The 22769-nt window shown below is 35.5% G+C and overlaps 2 protein-coding genes across 2 annotated transcripts; one reads left to right on the forward strand and one right to left on the reverse strand.

Annotated features, from left to right (window-relative positions):
- Nucleotides 1-882: 882 nt before the first annotated feature.
- LOC144436067 (holocytochrome c-type synthase-like) lies at nucleotides 883-18809 on the reverse strand. Its single transcript, XM_078124734.1, has 5 exons — nucleotides 18757-18809; nucleotides 17610-17867; nucleotides 15406-15680; nucleotides 14755-14838; nucleotides 883-4192 (listed from the first exon to the last, which is right to left on the reverse strand). Exons 2-5 carry the CDS (start codon nucleotides 17856-17858, stop codon nucleotides 3931-3933), a joined length of 870 nt encoding a protein of 289 aa, XP_077980860.1. The 5' UTR covers nucleotides 17859-17867; nucleotides 18757-18809; the 3' UTR covers nucleotides 883-3930.
- A 317-nt stretch (nucleotides 18810-19126) lies between these two features.
- Nucleotides 19127-20601, forward strand: LOC144436724 (small integral membrane protein 15-like). The gene is made up of 2 exons (XM_078125578.1): nucleotides 19127-19261; nucleotides 19760-20601. Exon 2 carries the CDS (start codon nucleotides 19761-19763, stop codon nucleotides 20034-20036), a length of 276 nt encoding a protein of 91 aa, XP_077981704.1. The 5' UTR covers nucleotides 19127-19261; nucleotide 19760; the 3' UTR covers nucleotides 20037-20601.
- The last annotated feature ends 2168 nt before the right edge of the window (nucleotides 20602-22769 follow it).

Below are 22769 nucleotides of genomic sequence, written 5' to 3' on the forward strand. Positions count from 1 at the left end.
TTACTACAAGATTGTGGTGACAAGAGTCCCCTTTTCCCAATTCATTTTAATCATAGGCCTTTCATGAACACATGTAGGGTCTATGTTTAACAAAACACAAAACATTTTTAACCAGAACTGTGCAAAAAAACAAAATCTAGACATGAGCAAAGATGAATCACTCTTTTCAAGTTCTAGAAGCATTTCCTTGCATGAGCAGTTCATAAAACTTCTAAAAATATACAAAATTGTTCTCATTCTGTTTATGTGTATACTGGCAAAAAGTAATACCTAGAGCAGGTGTATTTTGTAGGACTGTGACCTCAATGACCTCCAGGTAATTCATCAAAATCTCTTTTACAGAGCCAGACACTTATTACCAGTGTGATAAATATGTTATAACCATAATTACTCAAGTATGACCAGGGAAACAGTTGTTGCTTTCTCATTTATTTCTGGAGACAGAATTAGCCAAGAATGACTGCCCTGTCACGTACACACACACATATGCATGTATGCATGTATACTCTTGCACTCTTTCTAGCTAATTTTTCACTGTTTCATGCTACTCCATGCATGGAATACCTGAATTGTTTTGACAAGGATACTACAACATTGTGAGATTGTAATTCAAGTGTATTAATTAATTACATTTGTAATTAATTAATTATTTAATTACAAATTAATAAAATCACTTTACGACTTCAAACTTCAGTGTCAATCCATTTTGTTCCTACAGGTGCTAAGTAACAATCTTTCAACACAACACACTATTTTTATATCATAACCCAACAAATTCATCACATTCTACACCCAGTCTCACATCATTTCATCACAATCTAAAGGATTTCAACATACCTTGCATTATAATATACAAACTTTATTTAAAATTCAACATGGAAACAACAAACAGAGCATGTAAACAAGTGATGTTTATCACAGGCTATATCTTAGGATTAAATGCATCTCATAAAGTTTATTCACAACACACATAACAGGTTTAACATTACCCCATCCAAAAATACATTTTTACGTACTACATTTTCAGAAAGATGAATTTCACAAAACTACATAAATATGTAGCTACAGTAAGTGCTCTTTGCTGAAGCATTCATAATTCATAGAAGGTTTATATATAATGGTTGCAAAACCTCATAAAAAAGAAACTCATAAAATGTACATCATCACGTTCATAACTTATATTGCATCATTGTCAGAGAGTGCATAAGAATCATAGTAAATGATGAATTCAATATCATGAGAAAAACCATGCACTTCACAGAACACAGAAAAACATTCTTAATTTACTTCAGGGTTAATTCATGCACTTGAATTTCAAGACTTTCTAAGAGTTTTCATCAGTTTACCAGGATTTTTCAGTGTTCATACTAAACTTTGGTTACTTTCCAGGAGTGCTGACTAGCGAAATACATTTCATGCATTCACACACTTGCCTTTTAATACATAACTGACACTTTATAACACTCAGTTGATCGATTTTCCATGAGTTTCTAGGAGTCGATTGCATTTTTCCTGGAGTTCTTTGCAATAGGGAACTTGCGATCCAGACTGAGCATGCTCAGATGCAAAGGACTATGGGATTATCTGTGGTTATCGTAATACCTAATCTGGAGCTACGATGAACAAACCTCCCACAATGGTCAGGGTAACTATGAATTGATCATTCGTGGTTGCAAACGATGTAACATATTGTTTATAATACCAATTTATTAGTACATGTATCTATTATCACATTTCCCATGATGCAACATTCAACATGGTGGGTTTGCAAGTTCCCTATTCCAGGAGTTTCTGAACATATGAATAAATGAACATATGAACCCTGTTCTATATGAACTATATTGCTATAATACTACAATTTCATATACATCTCTTTTCTTTGTTATAGCATTGAAAATAATATCTGAAAACATGCATGCCGACAGTTTAGACCAACACAAAAATGTAGTCCTTGCACATTTCCTCTGGAAGACCGCAATACAGTACAACGATCATCTTGTGTATAAATAGTGTGAAAATGGCTATTATTTGTCACTGGGGAATTGAAACTATTGTATAAAGTAGAAAACCATTCCTGAGCTAGACTTATGGAGAGCAAGAATTAAGGTAGTCTAGTTCCAAACTGGTACAGTATTACGTTTTAAAAACTTCATTACTTTTACCAGTCTAGTCAAGGCAGTTACAAAAGGTGTTAAATTGTGGTGCTCCCCTGTAGTGAGTGAATAGCGAAGAACACATGTCAGTAGTAATCCATCACAAACTGACAGGCTGTCGTCATCGGACTGCACTGATATGCAAATGTCCAACCAGGACTCCACCTCCAGTCTGTTTAAACTAAAATCACGTGGGGATGTCATCATATTTATATGAACACGGTTAAGTTGGGGAGCACAGAAATGTGCGCTCGAACAACTGTCTTGACAAGACTGATAAAGTAATGAAGTTTTTAATACGTAATACTGTACCAGTTTGGAACTAGACTAGAATTAAGGAAAAGGAATGTTTTTTCTCCTGAATCTGGGAATACACGGCTCAAATTTATGTCTCCTTAGTTTTGACTAAACTTGCTGATATTCTATTTTATTTCTTTTATTGTTTCATAAAATTTTATTTTTTTTCATTGCCTATTGTGAGATGGCAGTATTAAAATTTTATGATTGGAAATCTATATAAGCTGGTTGCCCAACAGAAAAAGAAAGGTACAATTATTCTAAGAAGAATAAGACTTTAAGTTAACATTTTGTATCCTGTGGTGTATACATATGTAGTAGAGTACAGTAGTAGTCTTGTTTCAAAGCTGTCAGTTACTCTAAAGACAAAATAGTCACAACAGACTTTTAACCCTCCTCTGGATTCTTTCAGCATTTAACAGCTAAATCATGTATTAACAGCTTAAGCTCTTTGGATTAAGGGCCACTACTGGCTCTTTCAACACTCACATACCTCTATTGGGTTAGTACTTATAGGGGAAAGTTAGTACACTTGTATACAAATTACTGCTATTAACTTATTTGTGATGGGTGTGTGACACAAAAACACCTTTGTATTATATTACTAAATTTTGGAATTTTGTGAAGAAACCCTACAGCACTAACATGTGTTTGGCCATTTGATGATTTCCTGCAAGGGTTTATGGAAAACATTACATTTACTACCATCTCTTTGTCTTGATAACTACAACAGGTATCAAGACAACAAGATGTGTATAAAGTGATGTCAATCATCACCACAGATTTCACCATTTTAGCAGGAAATGTAAGCAGTCATGTGAAGTCCAGGTTCTTTATGAGATTTTCAAGACGGGTTGAGTAAGTTACCAGGATGCTATTTTCCTGTCCAAAATCATACGTAAGTTGATAGCAATAATCAATACAAATGTACTTAAAAATAAAATAACTCTGACTGGACGTTTTTCTTTAAAACACACACTATTTCACATTACTATTGATACTGCTTTCTCTGTAAGAGAATTTCTGGCAGCAAGAGAAAACTGTCACCAAATACATCACTTTAACTCATTAGAGTTAAAACATTTTAATAAAACAGCTATAATTTATAATAAATAACTAATACCTCTATAGCACCGTTTTCCCCATTTTCACAATCAAGTAGGCCACACACATATTGATGAAACATTAGGGTTATACCATATCATCTGATAAACAGGGGTGTACAGAAAAGAATGAATATCATTTCAAAAACATCCTGGGGTGTTTTTCCAGATAAAAGCTTTCTATATCTCTAGAGGGTTCCTTTAAAGTGTTTGATGTTGATGTTGAAATTTAGCATGTCGACAGTGATACCCATTGAAATGGCTAATGATTCCAATTTCATGAATCAACTGTTTGAAAACCATAAAGTCTACTTTGAAGGATTCAAAATTATCAGTTCATTAGGAACTCCATTGCTCCTGGTACTGTTGCCATGGTTTCAGCTTGATGATGTCGCAGTTTTCTGTTCAAGTTGTGGCACTTCAGCATTCTGATTATCTGCAAATCTCCATCTCCAGTAAGCAACCTTCATCCTATCCCACACTGCACTTGGGGAATCTAATGCGGGTCTAACATCAAGGAGGGTAAATCTACCAGTTTTTGTATCAATATCACCACCATCATAGTAATCGATGATGTAACGAACTTCCTTCCCACAGCGGTCGACAATCCAGTCATGGCGATCAAAGGGTTTTTCATACCTGATAACACAAGACACAAGAAACATCAATTAGTGACAATTCACAAAGAAGCAATTTGTAGAAGGTCTATTTTACACACTGTAGCTGGCAATGTTAAAATGCCTTGATTATCACATGCTACCTGCTTGACAAGTCATGTGAAACATTCCCAATGTCAACAACACTAGCCACTCCTGAGTTCTGATGTACTTTTATAATTACACTTTAAATGTACAAACATAACCGTATTGATTCTAATAACTGCTCTAACTCAATTCCATTCCTTGTTATTTTAATATTTACAATATCGATTAAAATATCCAATATCTTCTTTATTTTGTAAATGGGTACATACTAATTATTTCTGTTGGTGATGACTGTCAAATCTAAGATTAAATTACAACTTTTGCAGTCTATTAAACCAACAGTGACAACAATCTACTATACTTTATGTAATAGACATTAAAATGCTCAGTTGTTTTCCATTTCTGAGTGCTCTTTCTTTTCTCTTCCATAATACTACATTGAAATATAGATTAACATAAACAGGGGAGGGGGATACAACCATTGCGAGAATCCCTACCCCCCACCCCCATAAACTATATAGGCATTAGGGGGTAGGAATTGTTGCAATGTCTGCATCCCCCCCCCCCCCCCTGTATATTTTATGCAGTAAAAGTGGGGGTGGGGTGTGGATGTATATACTCTATTTGCAATTTTCTTTTGGTAGACCTTGTTATAAAAGTACACAAGATATTTAATATGCATTTGCAATCAACAATATAATGCATCGGAAGGCAAACCCAAAGGTGATTGTACACTTGCTCTTGGACACTTGCCGAGTCAAGTATAGAAAATGTTTTGTGAAAAGGAATGCTCTTAACTAGGAAAATATGAGTCAACTGAAAGTATAAGTATGTAAGAAGTATGTGCAATCACTACTGTAATACATGTGCGGACAAAACCCCCAAGTTGGTTTTACACTTAGTGATAATCCTGGACACTTGCCAGGTCAAGTTGGGAATTTTTTTGTAAATAGGGATTCCATTAACTATGATACTGTTGAATGAATTGTAACCCTGGGTTGCAGCATACTGATTAACAGGGGGCAATTTGACAAGTACATTTGACCTGTCATAATGGATTTTGTAAAGTAACTTCAACAATTTAATTCAATTCCATGAATGGGTTGATTTACTTATACAGGATAATGGACGACATTGATATTCACAAAAATTGACAGATATATGGAAGTATTGGTATAAGAATTGTATTAGCTTTGGTTCTGATAATTTCACAAATAGTCTGGTTCATACGGTTTTATTATATATATATATATCTACTTGTCTATTTTTAAGAGTAGCAAAATCTTTCAACAACTGTACTCCTAGCTATGGTGATAGAATCAACATTTTCCTGTACCTGTCCGTTGGCATGGAAATATTACTTTAATTTTCATTTGCAAATACAGCGTGTAATCCCTATGGAGATTTCATAGTCAACAAGAAAACATGTTGGAGGGACATTCTTTCTGTTTGGGATCTTTGTTGAGGGAGTAGGGTTGTAACTCTTCAATTTCATTATGCACCAATTAGAAAGTGATGTACTACTACTAAAGTTATCTTACGACAGTGGCAATCTAGGTTTCAGATGACTAAACTAGACACATACTAAAACTACTGTCTCGAAATGTAGACATATTTGGACATTGGTTCAATCATGTGCACAAGAGGGTGTCACTTCTAATGACTTCAGTGATTTTGCAGTGTACACTTTGGGGAAGTCAACAATTTCCACAATCTTGAATACATGGTGAGTGCCAAATCGAACAGACATTTTACTTTGTCATGTGTGTCTTAGTAAAACAAAACCTCAATTGCCACTGTAGTATTGTTTCTATTTTTAATTACATTACACAAAGGTAAGAGCTCAGATGGTGACACCGCGAGCAAAACGTGTAGGTTCTATGCTAAGAGTTTAATATGACAAGTATAACTGTTCTCCCTAAAATCTAATAGAACATCCCTTTACCCCTTTAGACACACTGACATAAAGCTATTGTGTTTTGACACCATGCAATGTCTGGTTTTCCTCTATCCCCTGCTAACATCAAATACACCTAAGTCAGGGGGGGGGGGGGGGGGGGGGTTCCATGATTGTAGTGGTTTGACATAACAAAGCAATGTCGTCCCACAAATATGATTGTGAAAGTTTCCACCACCAATGTCGAGGGGTGGGGATCACACCAATGTCGAGGGGTGGGGATCACACCAATGTCAAAGGGTGGGAGATATTTGCTTGTGCATAAATGACTTACAAGCTGGGAAGAACAGGTTTAAATTGGTTTGACTCAACACAAGTAATATTGTCAATAAATAAAAGGCACACACCACAGGTGTACACAAAAATCAGTTTCCCTAGGCAAATTTAAATCTAACTATCTATGATAACAATGGACAAGGTAACCAGTAAGAAGACAACAATTGAACAATAGGATAAGAATTCCCTAACAAGCTACAACAATAGGATAAGAATTCCCTAACCAGCTACAACAATAGGATAAGAATTCCCTAACCAGCTACAACAATAGGATAAGAATTCCCTAACCAGCTACAACAATAGGATAAGAATTCCCTAACCAGCTACAACAGGATAAGAATTCCCTAACCAGCTACAACAATAGGATAAGAATTCCCTAACCAGTTACAACAATGGAAGCCTTCTTTACACATCTATTGCCATAATTACATAATAACTAAGTGCATTAATGAAATAATTTCATTCTCACTAAGTAGGTATATTTCTCCCTAGAGTCCCTGATAACACAAAGAACCTTTGACGCTCATTTCTCATATAATCGTAAAGCTATATCAAGGACTTCCACATGCAATATAGTATTGAAAGTGTCTGTTTTCCATTCAAGTTTATGTGGATATGTTCTTGGCCCTTGGGTGTAAGTGAGAAATTACCTGGCCCTATAGGATTTCAATACAGCCATATGCCATGATTCAATGGCCAACTTAGGACGAGACAATTCAGTGAGCAACACACTAATCATTTCATCTTATTTCTTCATGCAAACAAATAATTGCAGGGCTTTGCAATGTCACCAGGTGTACCACAAGGAATCCAACATGTCAGATTTTCTGCAACAAGTCAACCTTGTGACTTGCCCAGCAATTTGTTATTCCGTCTACACACTCACAGTCCCAATGCATGTGACAAATTACTTCATGTATTGCCTCATCTATCTTGGCCTTAAGAGTTACTGGGCCTACAGTCTCATACTGTCTTACAGTGGCAATCTAAGGGTAATGTACCCCCCAGTTTTATACAGCTTTTAAGTATATGGCATTTCTAAGGGTTAATGTACTGTTTTCTGGTCTATCAAGTGATACCTGCATTAGTTGAGTTTATAAGCAAGCACTGTTAAATGTGCACAACTCTACTGTACTGGTCACGTAGTCAGACAAAGTCTTTGTGAACACAAGACTTAAAAGTAATTTAGTTCATTCTGATTTGGCAAGTCATCTTGAGAAGTGAGATGATATTACTAAAGCAAACACATGTAATTAAGATAGCAGAGATCAAGAAATCTTTTATAACAAGTCCATTTCAAATGTGCTATAATTTAACAACTGTCCATTCCCTAGCAACAAGTTAGCCTGGAATCCATTCCCTAGCAACAAGTTAGCCTGGAATCCATTCGAATGGGGGTTTCAATTCATTATTCTTTGAAATCCCCATTCACCTGGATTCTAGGCTAGCAACAAGTATGGTTTTCAGAAAAGTCTCTTCTAAAACTTCCCTTTCTTGAAGGGTTGAACTTTCATCCTTTTGATGATGATTTCAATTCTGGTACTGCAATAACTCTTAGATTCTTGGGTATCTAGAACAATCACGTTCAGAGATGACATCATTAATTGTCCTTGGGATAAAACACCTGTGTGCAGATCATTATATATTTTGATTTATTCCTCTAAGAATTTCATTGACAATAGAACATATCATTCTATAATTATCACAAAGTCCTTGGTGAATATACATATTTGTACAGATGCAGGGTCGTTTATCGAATTCAGTCACACCCTACTAGTCAGTCTAGTGCTATCCCTTCATTGATCCCAAATCTCTCTTTACAGACTCTGAGATGATTTGATACCACATGTAACATCTAGACTATTACCCTACCAATACAATAAAGCTATGACAGGAATTATGTCAACAATATCAAACAATTCTGATGTTTGTATGTGCATAGAGATTAGATTTCTATTTTTTTTTTCTCATAGGATGTATTTCAGACTGTCTACAATTGTTGAATGACATTATCTAATCTCAACACATGTAACAGGTTTTACACATGATGTGATGATAGCTGTTATTTTATTCCATCACAATATATTTTACATATATAAGTAGATTAATCAATCATGAATTTAAAAGCTGCTTTTTTCATTGTAGACAAGAACAGGCCCTGTTTATAATGACGCCATTTTCAAATGACAACACAACTGTTTTCTTGCATTTGCACCTACCATCTATTTGGAGATGACAAAAATACACATGAAAACACAAAGATTTGAAAACACTGCTAAAAGTAGATTTTTTTGACAATGGTCCATTTTCATTTGAAAACGCAGTCTGTGTAAACAGACAAAAACAGAAAGATTCAAAAATGGCATCGTATAAATGATCAAAAATGCAACAATCCGAAACTTGCATATTTGACCTCAGGAATGACCCCATTGAAGACATACTTATGCATACACCTAAACTGTTTCGCTATGTTTGCACCTATGTAACAACATCGTTTTCAAATTGTTTTGTCTTTGGTGTTCTCGTGTAGACAGTCAAAAACACTTGATGGTCTATCATATCAATACATGAAAACACATTAAATGAAAACGATATTAATGTTTTTATTTGAAAAAACTTTTTTGTGTAAATACAGCCTAAGTTTCTTTATATGATTTGCAAAATAATCTTATCTTTGCACCTATAGAATAATATTCGCTGCAGAATTGATCACACTGTTACAAATGTTGGGATCTTGTAAATTCATTTTTTTAAAATATAACTACTACTCAAGTATATCAAGTATTTTCATTTTTCTTATACACGTGCCCCCTTCCAGATAGTCTGGATGGCAACTGTGGTTTCTAAGTGAAAGAAGTATCGTAACGATACTGTATAAGAACTAGACTACTTCCAGACAGAACAAAACTGTCTGAAATTGGGAAGCGAGGGATAATTTGTCTGCCTTTTTGTATGAAAACCATTGCACATGTAAGGCATAGAATGTACATCAGTCAATAACATCATCAGACATCACCAATAGAAACTTACTGTGTCCTAATGTAGAAGAAACCCTAGCAATTGTCAATCATTGTAATTTGGTATAATTGATGTAAATATATATCCCAGGAGTGAAATACATAGAGACTCATGGAAATAAGTAAATGGCGTTATCAGTGTAAAGGGGTCTTTGTACATGGCAGCATGTGTTGTTCACTACAATAAATGTGCAAATTATTTCAATGAGATATTCATAATTGAACCAGCAGTATTATATTCAAGGACAAACAACTACAAATAGAAACAATGGTTATTTTATTTCTGTGATCTCACCAACAGAAGGACTCTGCATAGCTCATATCTAATTATAGACTATTCTACTCTTTTTCCATTTTTTTTATCATTGACAACCTCTACAGTTTCAGATATTTACAATAGTATAAGGTACTGAGGTACACTTTTGATTTGAGGGTTGACTGAGAAAAGGAAGAAGGTGAAATGTCTTTACTAAATGCAGGGCTTGAAGTTAACAGTAGTCCAGCGTCCACAGGCTAAAAATGTTTGTCATGGGGACTATCATAATTTGCAGCTGGTAGCCCACTCAGGCTACTACTGATTATGCAAGGGTGGAAGATTTATGGACAAAAGTATTTTAAGAAACACAAACATTTTCCAATAGAGAAACTCTGTTTTCAGTTCAAGAATATAGGACTATGGTCACCATCCTTGGGCTACCATTTTCTGAAATTGATAGCCCACTTGGACTACCAAAGAAAACAGTTAATTTTGAGTCCTGAAATGTTACAATACAACCATTTTTATTGCAACACTACACAAGCGACAGATGTCATAAAGGTGTGGTTGCATTTTCCAAATAAAATAGATGAATTATGAGATGGCAGAACTGTGGATATTATTAGAAGGTTCAGTCTCTTATTTACTGTGTTGTTAGAATGAATCATTATGGCTAACGTTCATTTGAATTGCTACCTGCAGTTGACTGTTGGTTAGAAATGTTGCAAGTGATCATGAGTTATCATGTAATTTCTACATCATGTAAAGAGAGACATTCTAATCTTATTTGATGCACAACTGATGCACATCACATTTCTTGCGACTGACCAAAATTTGGCATCTCTATCTCATACTATGCGATGGACTCACAAGAAAACTTAGTTTCTATCATTCTAATCAACAATGATTGATAAGGATTGTTTGCATTTATATATGCCACACTGGAACTATTTATGGTCTTTTCTAGTTTTTGTATTAAACCGTGGTGGCAGTAAAACCAATAAAGTAAATAGCTTAATGTCAGTGGTTTATGTCTGTGTCTAAAACCAAAGCGAATTACATGTAACACAACATAGTAGACAATCACTGTCCAATCTTCAATACCAGTCAATATCATTCAAATAATTGCTTTATTCAATTATTGCTTGTGTCAAAGCCACTTTGTTACAACAATTTAAAATTAGAGTCCTCCATTGTTAATTTCCATTGGCTTGAAAGAGCAGCAAATGGTCATTCACCACTATCAACTTTTGTAACTTAAACATACATCACCCTGAAGGAGACCTTGTATGGGGTCAAAACATCTGTAAATAAAGTTTTATTAAAACACAGACTTCAGGACTTGTCAACCTCTTTCATCAAACCCAAATTTAGCTCTCAATGTCTCTAAATCAATTTGACCAACTGCAGTTCTCTTGAGTTCATATAATCAATAATAACTACTTCGTAATACAACTTTACAAGCAGCTATAGTAGAAACGGCATACCAAGTACAAAATAATAATGTATGGTTTACTTTTGTATATTATTGTAACAAAGAAGGCCTTGAGAATCACAGTGGAGATCAACTGATCTAAAGACTGATGGAGCAGTTTAAAGCTACTTCCTGTGGGGAGGCTGCAGTAAACTGATATCATACTTCCTGCACTATAGGATAAACCACTGCAACTTGATACTAAGTTATCAGGGTCTTACAAATGGGAGCTAAATGTAAGTTGTACCAAAAACCTAAGCAATCTATAAAGCGTAAACAAGTCATTAGCTGTACTCCCTCTTGTACTCTACTAAATCTAGTACATTTTGTATTCACCTAGTCTAGATCTACCCATGGTATAGAATGATCTCAGTCTTTACCTTGAGATTCAATGCCATGGATAGCACTACATTAGTATCCACCAACAGTATAGCCTGTTTTTAGTACAACATGTGTTTAGTACACCCTTAACCTCTGTATGGTTTAAATGTGCGTGATGTCAGGACGTAATAAACGTCACCTTGTTTCTATCAATGCTCCAACTGCATTAAATTACACCTGTTGGTAGTAAAAACAGAATGCTGTGTGAGAAAAAGTCATTTAACTATACAGTGGAGACAGAGATCACAGAAAAGGAGCCCACACATAGTTTCTAGAGTACACTAAAACGCTAAAACTGTAATGTAGTCACACACAGTATGGTTTATTGATCATGACCACCAAATTAATTGAAAACACAGTTCAGTGATAACTAGTACTAATGCTTGCCTTACTAAAAAGGGATGTTTCTTCAGCTTACAATACATTGCTGTCCTATTCTGGGGAAGGAGTGTGGGATCCATGGTACAAATAGAAAATCTGAGGAGTTTTCCTAAATCATATACACCAGTCTATATTTACAACTGTACAAGTGAAAAGTAGTTAACTGTATCACAATTAAAAGACTTTTTCTTGAATTAGTTACTTGGATTTTATGGCATGGACAAATTTTATGTTACTTCGTAACATGACAGTTCGGAGTTGAAAGCTCTCAGCTTATTATGTTGTGTATTGGTCAAATTTCTAGTACTCTAGACAAATGATATTTTAATACCACTGCAAACAGAACCTATAAGCTGTCATTACTTTGATTAAAATTATTTGTCTGTTTGTTATCTTATCATTGTAGCAAGTGTGCATTGAGAAAGCAAGCTCATTCTGCGACAGCAATGAAAAAGGTATAGAGTTTATGATCTTGTAATGATACACCAGGGGTCATGACAAGGAAGCTGGCTTAAGACATATTTTGCATAATAAATGTTTTTAGACACTAAACAAAAGTGTATTACAATTCAACTTATTGACACAAGAGGGCGCTATGCATATGTCGTTGAACTCTCCCCCCCCTCTCTCTCTCCCTATCCCCTCCCCCCCCTTCTCTCTCCAATGCCTATAAACACAGACAAGTAATGTCTGTGCTATAACTTAACACTGACATGTACATACTACATATCAAGTGGAATGTTCAAATGTTTAGTTTATCATTATAATAAACACAAGCTCTCATAATTTATTTGAAGAAAATCACTATAAAATAAAATAAATAAATAAAATAAAAATAAAATAAAAAAATACTATAAAAAACAATAAATAAAATACTATAAAATACAATAAATAAAATACTATAAAATACTATAAAATGCAATAAATGAATATATTTCCCTACCTTGTTTTTGTATGTGTTTATTTTAAAGTGCAATTTGGAAAGCATGTTATCTGTTAATGATGATTTAAGCCTATGACATTCTTATTTTGGGGTGTGTATGTCATCTTTTTTCTATCCCAACCTTCACTAAAATCCATCAGGTTTAAACTATTCTGAAGTAAATACCATTTCTGTTACCTGTAATCTCAGGATAAATCTCTTCTAGTTCACAATTACAATGTTTGCCCTTTGACCTTAAAGTAACTCTGTTTCCTTTCCTGGCCTGCAGCCAAGGGAAAAGCTATTTCAGTTTACAATTACAGTATTCTCCTATTTCCCTCTTCACCATTAAGTAAATTATACTATTTCCCTTGGCCTGCAGCCTCAGGAAAGAGCTGTTAGCTTTGAATTCTGGTCCCAATTATTCCCTTCAGGAAAGAGCTGTTAGCTTTGAATTCTGGTCCCAATTATTCCCTTCAGGAAAGAGCTGTTAGTTTTGAATTCTGGTCTCAATTATTCCCTTCAGGAAAGAGCTGTTAGCTTTGAATTCTGGTCCCAATTATTCCCTTCTCGACCACAAGTAATACTATTTTCCCTGACCTGTAGTCTCAGGAAAACACTGTATGTCAGTCTCAGTTTAGTTATTATCCCCTCTTCACCATAAAGTAATACTATTTCCCTTGGCCTGCAGCCTCAGGAAAGAGCTGTTAGCTTCAAATTCATCAGGTCTCAATTATTCCCCTCTCGACCATAACCCTTTAGTAATACTATTTTCCCTGGCCTCCAATGCTCTAAATGCTCTAACAGTTCCCAATTATTCCCCTCTTGAGAATAAAGTAAACCTATTTCCTTTGGCCTGCAGCCTCAGGAATAAGCTTTTAGCCTTATGTCACAATTATATTATTCCTCTTGTGACTGGGCCTGTCGCCCAGTAAAAAAGCTGTTCTCCCCCAATTATTCTCCGCTTGACCATAAAGTAATAATATTTCCCTACACAACACCATAAATGAATAAAACAGAATCCCATGGCAAGTGATTGCAAGTGTGCTATACTCAGGGTATTTGCCTGAGTGCTTGCAGTGTTCTCTGCAGTCATACTTTCATGAGCGTAACCAGAACACATGACTAGCACAAGTGCAACTATTTCCGAGTATCCACATTGGCACTCGACTCGGGCATCACATGATTATGTTATTATTACATATATCTAACTGAAACAACAAAATTACATAAAATCAATACTCCGAACACACAATTTCGAGTAAAGGGATAGTATTCCTAAATGCAAATGGTATGCAAATGAGTGCAATACTGTTTTTGGTATTGCACTGCAGTGCAAATACCACAAGTACATGTATGTGCTCTGAATGCAAGTACTCACTGGTACATAATTTATGGATTATTATTTCCCTTGCTTTACAGACTCAGGAAAGTTCTTGAGACACTTTTTATCTCTTACAACCTCTTAGCCATACAATTTTACTGTATAATATTCATACATTTGAAAATGCTTCATTGAGACTGAGGGATGCTTCATTATGTTCAAAGTGAATAAACTTCCCAGCAAAACTTCATGGGTTTACTCTTTTAACTTATTTTGATACTTAATGCATAGCGAAGTCACTCACTCATTTTGACACAATTTCTGTGTGTCCACGTGAATGAGATAATGGCAGACACATGCATATAAACTTACTATTAGACATAGATAAAGAGTTCTGATTCTAGCGTGTATTTTTAAAATCGCCTAGGCAACATCGACCACTAAAACATCAGAAAATACACCTGGTACAAGACCTCTATTATTTATAAACTAAATTCTACAATACTTACCCCAGCCAGCAGCGAAATCTAGCTCTGGGTGAAAGGTCCTGTGCTTTTCCTCCAAACTTTTTCAGTCTAGGATATCCACATTCCCTGCAGACAGAAATCTCTTGATGTTAGATACTTAGTAATAAATTCATCACTTTAGAACACCAAGATATTCATACTTTTAACACAAGATGACAATCTGAACACTAAGCTGTTCTAAGGACTTCAAAAAGTAACATTACAGATCAGACAGCTCATGTTAATAATGAAGACATAGAAGAAAACATACATGCACAAGTACAAAGACAGACATTACACATACAGACACATGCAGATATACATACACACATATTCAGACAGACAGACAGACAGACAGACAGACAGACAGACAGACAGACAGACAGACAGAGACAGACAGACAGACAAAATACATAGACACATGCAGATATACATACACACATATTCAGACAGACAGACAGACAGACAGACAGACAGACAGACAGACAGACAGACAGACAGACAGACAGACAGACAGACAGACAGACAGACAGACAGACAGACAGACAGACAGACAGACAGACAGACAGACAGACAGACACACACACACACACACACACACACACACACACACACACACACAGTATATAGCTATGATATTGGGTAAGTACATACCTAGCATGCAGAGCTTCCCACTTGAGGACTTCTTGCCATGCATCTTCATTGTTAGTGTTGTGTATTTTAATGATGAAATTCATATCATTTGGGGTAAGTGCATCATCTTTCCATCGCCATCCTTTACGAAGCATCGCATTCCAGAACATCTGTGGGGATGGATAAACCCACTTTTCATCCTCTTTTTCATTAAACTTTGGAATCGTTGACACTTCTCTGTCAGTTGATAGTGAAAAGGGCTGATCTGGTGCTGGCCTTTGATTTGGTGGTGGCATCTGAAAACAAGAAACCATTATGACATCGTCTGAAGTATTTTGAATTTTATTCCTGAGGAAAGGGAATGGAAAACTTACACTAGGTTGTTCTAAACTAGATGTCAATGCAAATGAACACAAAATGAAATAAACACATTGCAAGTAATATGGTTTTTTGACATTTCCATCAATGTCTACTCTGCCATAGCGAGTCTTCGTGGAAGACACCCCCTCCCCCCCTCCCCCCCCCCTATACAAGAGTACAAATAGTCATCATCTTCTATTTCAAAATCACGAGTCATCTCATATGTCAATGTCCATTGAGTATGTTTGATGTTATTATGGAAGTACAGATCACTGTACGTGTGTATGTGACTTGATTTGAATATATATGATCACTGTCTTTATGATCATACTGTAACTTTATGAATACACCTATGTATTTGTGTTTGATCACTGTAAAACAAGAACATAATATCTCTATGAATGTTCTCAATCATCCAGGTATAAAGTTAATAATGAAGTAATTACAATCTATCCTACTGGACTTGCTCAGTTGCTGTTGTTTTGAATGGCAACAGTTTCACATCCTATCCTGGATGCTTCGTCAGGCCAACTGATGATCTGATGACATGGTTTGTGACACCTGACAGAGTAGGATTGTCATGTGATGATGAAAACCGTTGAGGAATTTTACTGATCACAGTGTTGTATGCGCCTGCCAAGTTATGACGGAGAGGAGCCTTCTCTTAATAGGGGAGGGGGGACTACGTCATAACTTGGCAGGCGCGTACAACACTGTGATCAGTAAAATTCTTTGACGGTTTTCATCATCACATGACAATCCTACTCTGTCAGGTGTCACAAACCATGTCATCAGATCATCAGTTGGCCTGAGGAAGCATCCAGGATAGGACGTGAAACTGTTGCCATTCAAAACAACAGCGAGTCCAGTAGGATAGATTATAATTACTTCGTTATTAGAATAGGTGACGGATCAACTCGTCCCAATTTCAACTCGTCCCATTTCAACTCGTCCCACTCAACTCGTCCAATTTTCAACTCGCCCCAATTTCAACTCGCCCCATATTCAACTCGCCCCAACTCTTGCAATATAATTTACCTGTGCATATATGAAATCGAAGCTAGTAGTACTCAGTTTGGAGGGTCTGTGGTATCTCGTATTCCACTAATGAAGTACCACTTGCGCTGTAAACACATACTACAATACTTAGTTGCGTTAACTAGGGAGAGGAGACACGTCTCCAAAACCTGTACGCGCGGAAGTCGTAAGCGTGTCAGTCACTAATATTCTCCCTGGTTATTATCATTATTATTTCTTATTTGGGTTGTAAACATTAAGTCCTAATGTGAAAAGTGATATTCCATGACTGAGGAAAGTTGTTGTGCTATAAGTTCTAGATCTACCAAACACTTAGCCAAAACCCACACCACTTTCTGCTACGAAATGTTACATTTGCTACGCTTCGACTGGCTATGTAGGTAAAATCATGTAAATGTTTCGGTCTCCGTACTTCGAGTCCATGTATCGTTTAGATTTATAAACGTTTCCTAGTGTTGTTGGGGCGAGTTGAAAATGGGACGAGTTAAAAATGGGGCGAGTTGAAAATGGGGCGAGTTGAAATGGGACGAGTTGAAAATGGGACGAAGTGAATCGCAATCATTAGAATATAATATCATTTCCAGTAGAGTCGCATCATTTTCTGCAATATTTGTCTGTAATACACCAGTTGATAACTTCTCACAAGTTTACCTAGACTGTAAGATAAGTCATGTCACTCCACCCTCAACAACCTTGCTCCCCTAGGAATTGGTCAAGGTGTGAGGGCACCCTGACATGGCATACACCCTCAACAACCTTGCTCCCCTAGGGATAAGGCCAAGCTGTGAGGGCACCCTGACATGGTATACTTACAAACTGACACTTACCATGTTATCTGGATTTATATCTGAATCATTTTCTTTGCCGGCATGCATTGGACATCCACTTGGTGGTCCTGAATTTTCTCCCTTTGACATAGGACAATCACTTGTATACATGTCTCCAATTTTGATACTCTTGGCTGCCTCTTTAAATCTATCAGGATCAGTCTCCAGGACTGACTTAGCTGGCTTATTGATTTCAACTGGTTTCACTGTTTCCACAGTGTTCAGCTGGCTTGAGCCTGATGCCCCCATCTCTAAAATCTGATAATTCAACAAGAAATTATAGAGAATATGACTTTAGCAGGCAAGGTCAGATTAGCAGTCATACATGTATATTATCAAACAGACAGTGACAAAATGTAACCCAAGTTCATTCTGTCTGCTTGTTGGGATTCATAATCAAACTTTGATGATCAAACCCAACAAGCAGATAGATCAAATTTGTACCTGATTTGCATTGTCTACTGGAGAATGAACCTGAACATACAAAAGCAGACAGAATGAGTGTCAGCCCATTTTCTTTCTGTCTGATTGTGAAGGTCAAACCAAACAAGCAAGGACAAGATTGTGACTGTGCTTTTGTCCCTTTTAATGGCAAAAATTGATGTCTCTGGAATGTGATAAATGTGTAAGTTACGTTTTGAAAAAAGTTCTTAATCATATCTTTCACTTCTACACTAGAGTGCTCAGAAATCATACATGGTATTGGTGTCCGTGCTACCAATTTCAAGGGGAGCGCTGGTAATATTTTGATTCGTTTTTTTTTATTGTTTACAGATTATTTATCGAGATTATATATTGCAAAATCAATCAGCGTAACCTGAGGCTGAAGTTATCTGCTGCTGTTCAAAACTTCATTTATTTCTTGACAAATTAGGACTACTAACTTGAAAAGACCAATGGAGTAGACAAGAATTATTATAGAACTTCAGATCTGGTCACATCAAAGTCGTGGACTCATGTCAAATAACGCTATCACTGAAATTCAAGGTGTTACTGTTAGTTGCATCACCTACAACTATAACAACTTTTCGACAGTGTATTATTATGGATGTATTTGGGGAGATCTTTAAAGATCTAAAAATAAAATTATTCATTGAAAAACATGTTCCAACATTATATTAAGTGAGATGAAACCATCATTACTTACCGAATTTTGTAACAAGTTGATATTTATCACTTCACATGTATGCACACCACTACATAGAGTGGACGAAATAGTGACCTTACATGTGCTGATTTACACGCATGCGCAATGGCGTTATGTAAGGTCGTAACGATTCGAAATAGGGAGGGTAATTAATACGGTACAATTTCTGTGTATGATTTCATAGGAATATTACTATTTTGTATCACATTTTGTCTAATATAAACGTTTTTCACATTTTAAATTTAGGTATAAGTATATATCAGTAAATTCTTCTTTAAAATAGGTTATACAAGACGGTCTTTTTTTGCAACCCGCCTTTCATGTAATTGGTTTCTTCTGCTATCCCATGAGGCCATATTCAAAATGGCAGCGTACATGAAAAGTTAGCAGTCGACCTAAATTTACTGTTGTTTTCTGTCATTCCAACTAATTGTGGATTCGGACATCGAACATTTACACACCAGACGTGCATTACGCTACTAGGATCTAATCAGTCATAGTTAAAGTAGGTAATATGAAGTTTTAATCGTCTTGTGGCAGTGGTGTCTTACGGTTTACCTGAGTGCTTATTGTCATCAGTAAGAATGGAGTCGCGGACCCACCATGCCATGCTAGCAGGGCTAGTATCAAGCGTAGTCAATTTTTAAACTATTGTTACCTGCATCCATGGATGCATTAGTGTCAGAACTATATCTATGTCAGTCTCGCTACAGTGGTAGATCCACGAGCGAACTAGTGGTACAAGTATTACATTCAGTATACAGGATTTACAAATGAGATAGCTCAATGACAAATTTTGAAATCATTGGGCCGAAATCATTTCAAATTTTCATGAAGATCACACCAACCTATTGGAAGCTACACGCAAGTTTGAAATTTAGACACCAACTTATTCCTAAGTCTCAACTTCAATAATTCCATCGTCAATTTTAAAGACCAAACATGTTATGCACAGTACAGTAATATTTTAGACATAAATAATTCTGATCATTTCTGCCAACAGGATGAGTGGTTGGGAACCAGCAGACACATGGAGAGAGTGGATAGAGAAAAATATAATTATTTGGGCAGCAAAAGATCCCAGTGGATTCATCTATTCTGTTCTTATATGTTTGTCTCCACTCTTTGTGATCAGTGGTATTCTAGCATACTTCCTAGCTAAAGATATTGAGAAGAAAGAAAAGGACAAGAAAAGAAAGGCAAAACGAGAAGCAAATATCAAACGAGCAAGAGGAAAAATTGACAAGCCACCAAGAGAGAAGAATATTAAAGAAGACTAGCAATGAATTCAACAATGTTTTGTACATCATGTATGTAATATTGTAAGCTAGACTGAGGATTAGTTGACACTGGCTACCTATGACAATAACACTTGATATGAAGAGAGTATTAAATCAAGTTTTGAAAATCGAATACAAAAGGATAGAGACTATGATAATAAGTGTTAGGGCCTAGTGTTAGTTATGTGTCTTCTAATCTTCAGTCTAATTGTGAACATGTAAACATTTTAGTATCATCTGGAATGCTAGTAACCATCAAATTGTTTTCAAAATCCAAATAATAGTATAATCTGTGCTTTTCCTTGTATGCAATAGTTAGAAATGCTTTGTTAATGTCTTTAGGTGATTTTTATATAAAAACCCAGTATCACACCTAGTGTAGAGGAGTTTTACTCCCCATTACTTTGAAGACATCTGCTGGGGTTATAGAACTTGTTTTATGTTCTATTTGTAAATAAAAGTCTTTCTTTTTGTGATTATTGTATTTGTCTTGGGCATTTAAAGTGATGTGTAGATGAGTGAAATATGAATATAAAATTTGTCATTTGCAACTTTTGTATAAGTATTTTCTAGTATTTTATACAATTCAAATATGGTAAGCTCTTTCATCCTTTTTATCTTCTGAGTTAAATTGTCTCCATAAATCAAAACCATTTTGTCATTTTAAATATGTTGATTAAAGACAGAAATGAAGTACACTGTAAGTTATTTCATAACAAGTAATCATAGACAACAAAAGTAATGTACATTACATCTATCAGTGAATGTTTAGATTGAAGCAAACATTGCATTCATGTCAGTATGCCATAATCCAGTTATTAACTTCGCAGCAGTTAGATAAAATGAGGGTTAAACATTTTCATCAAGGATGCCAGCCCATAGCCTCTACTACATGAAGCAGTCAAAAATAGTATGTGAAAGCAACCAATCATTGACTGAAGTACATTGTATTTGAATTGGCCAAGAACTCCGCTGGTGTTTGCCATCAAATACTGGGAAAGATATACATGTGTGCTGAAGTACTCAGTGAATAGAATCTTTATTTTCAATAACTAGAATATGGCATTATATTATTGATACTGCATACATTCTGTTATTTCACACATGGCCACTTTCAATCAGCTGATAAAGAATTCAGACAAGGCTAGTTTTCACATCACAAATTTGGTCGTTTAACTTTTGTTGTCTCTTCTCTGAAATTGACATCTTTTTCTGCATTGGGTAATGACTACCTCTATTTTGGGGTCATTTGGGAACATCATATATTTCCACAAGTGGTCAGCTGACATTCACATGTCTACCACCACTTAGATAATAATGTCCTTCAAAAATTGTTAGAATATTTTAAAGTTGCTTTGTATTTAACTGTTGATTGAAGTCATCTTGGATTCTACAAGGTCTTCCTTTGTGCATTTCATGTAATATTACATAAATTTTTCCTGTAGAATGGTCATAAAAAATTGCCTCAAAATGGTCAAAAATAATTTACATAAACATCTTACAGATAAATTGTGAGCTAACTATTAAACGGGGTTGCTAAATTTCAGATGTCATGACTTTGTGTGCAAACTTTTTTATACCTGATAACAATTTCAATGAGAAAGTGGATAACTGTAAGTAAGTTTGGACAAATTGGTACACTAGGAGGTCTAACCATAACTCCCTAACTTGATCACAATTGTAAAGTGGAGCCTTTGAACTACAGTGGTACCTTTTGTATAGTTTTGCTTGCCAGATTAGTGCCAATACATCTTTAAATGTGCCTGAGACTTGTGAGAGGCAAAGCTGCAAGGGGTGACATAAGTGCTCCTTGGGCACACTTAGTGCACCTTTCATAATATAGTAACTCGTCTGGTATGTGAGACTACCTTTTGTGCATCTTTCATGAAATCAGGCTATTTCCATGAAGACTATATTTTAAAGTTCTCATTACTCATACTGAAATAGTTTGAAGTTATATAAAGAAGTCATCAATATTTTTTCCTATCACTACAGTGATTTAAAAACCCAAACTTTCTCCTTTCACAAGTACATCAAATGTTCTAGATTTTCAGTTACAGTTTTTGTTATATTCAAGATGATTTGTAACGTACACTATTAATTTTTTTTAATTTGTAAATTATTATGTAAATGAAATGAATGGAGAATTAATTTGTATACATTTCTGTTAAAACTTTTTTTTTGAGCAAATGGGTTAAATTGTATCCTTATCTCAACACAATAACTTCTTTCTACCAATGGGGAGGGGTGTTGTATCTACCAATGGGGAGAGGAGTTATTTCTACCAATGGGGAGGGGTGCTGTATCTACCAATGGGGAGGGGGGTTATATCTACCAATGGGGAGATGAGTTATTTCTACCAATGGGGAGGGGGTGTTATATCTACCAATGGGGAGAGGGGTTATTTCTACCAATGGGGAGGGGTGTTATTTCTAGACTACATTCACAATTTTCCCATTTACCAAACTGATGTACCCTTAAGTTAAGGATGATAATATTTCAATATTTGATGTGTTTGGGAAATACTTGTATATCATTTTGGGCAAGGGAAGTTTAATCTATGCATTTAGAAATAAAATGTTTGGAAAAAGTACAGCATTTTCATGTTGTTTGTATTCTTTATTTATCATAAAAGTCAAGTTTTTGAAAACATGCTGTGCACATAAACATGTAAATAGTCACGCACATATACACCTGAATGAACACATATGCAGTAATTTAGTTATGACAAAT

The sequence above is a fragment of the Glandiceps talaboti genome, chromosome 6 (assembly GCF_964340395.1).
Source record: "Glandiceps talaboti chromosome 6, keGlaTala1.1, whole genome shotgun sequence".
Taxonomy (NCBI): Eukaryota; Metazoa; Hemichordata; class Enteropneusta; family Spengelidae; genus Glandiceps; species Glandiceps talaboti.

What these genes read in the sequence shown, in the direction of transcription:
- LOC144436067 (XM_078124734.1), bottom strand. Translation starts at nt 17,858, where the DNA reads ATGGGGGCATCAGGCTCAAGCCAGCTGAACACTGTGGAAACAGTGAAA. An exon ending in TGGGAAGCTCTGCATGCTAG is followed by an intron (nt 14,839 to 15,405) that starts GTATGTACTTAC and finishes TTCTGTCTGCAG; the next exon opens with GGAATGTGGATATCCTAGAC. An exon ending in AGATTTCGCTGCTGGCTGGG is followed by an intron (nt 4,193 to 14,754) that starts GTAAGTATTGTA and finishes TTGTGTTATCAG; the next exon opens with GTATGAAAAACCCTTTGATC.
- LOC144436724 (XM_078125578.1), top strand. Translation starts at nt 19,761, where the DNA reads ATGAGTGGTTGGGAACCAGCAGACACATGGAGAGAGTGGATAGAGAAA.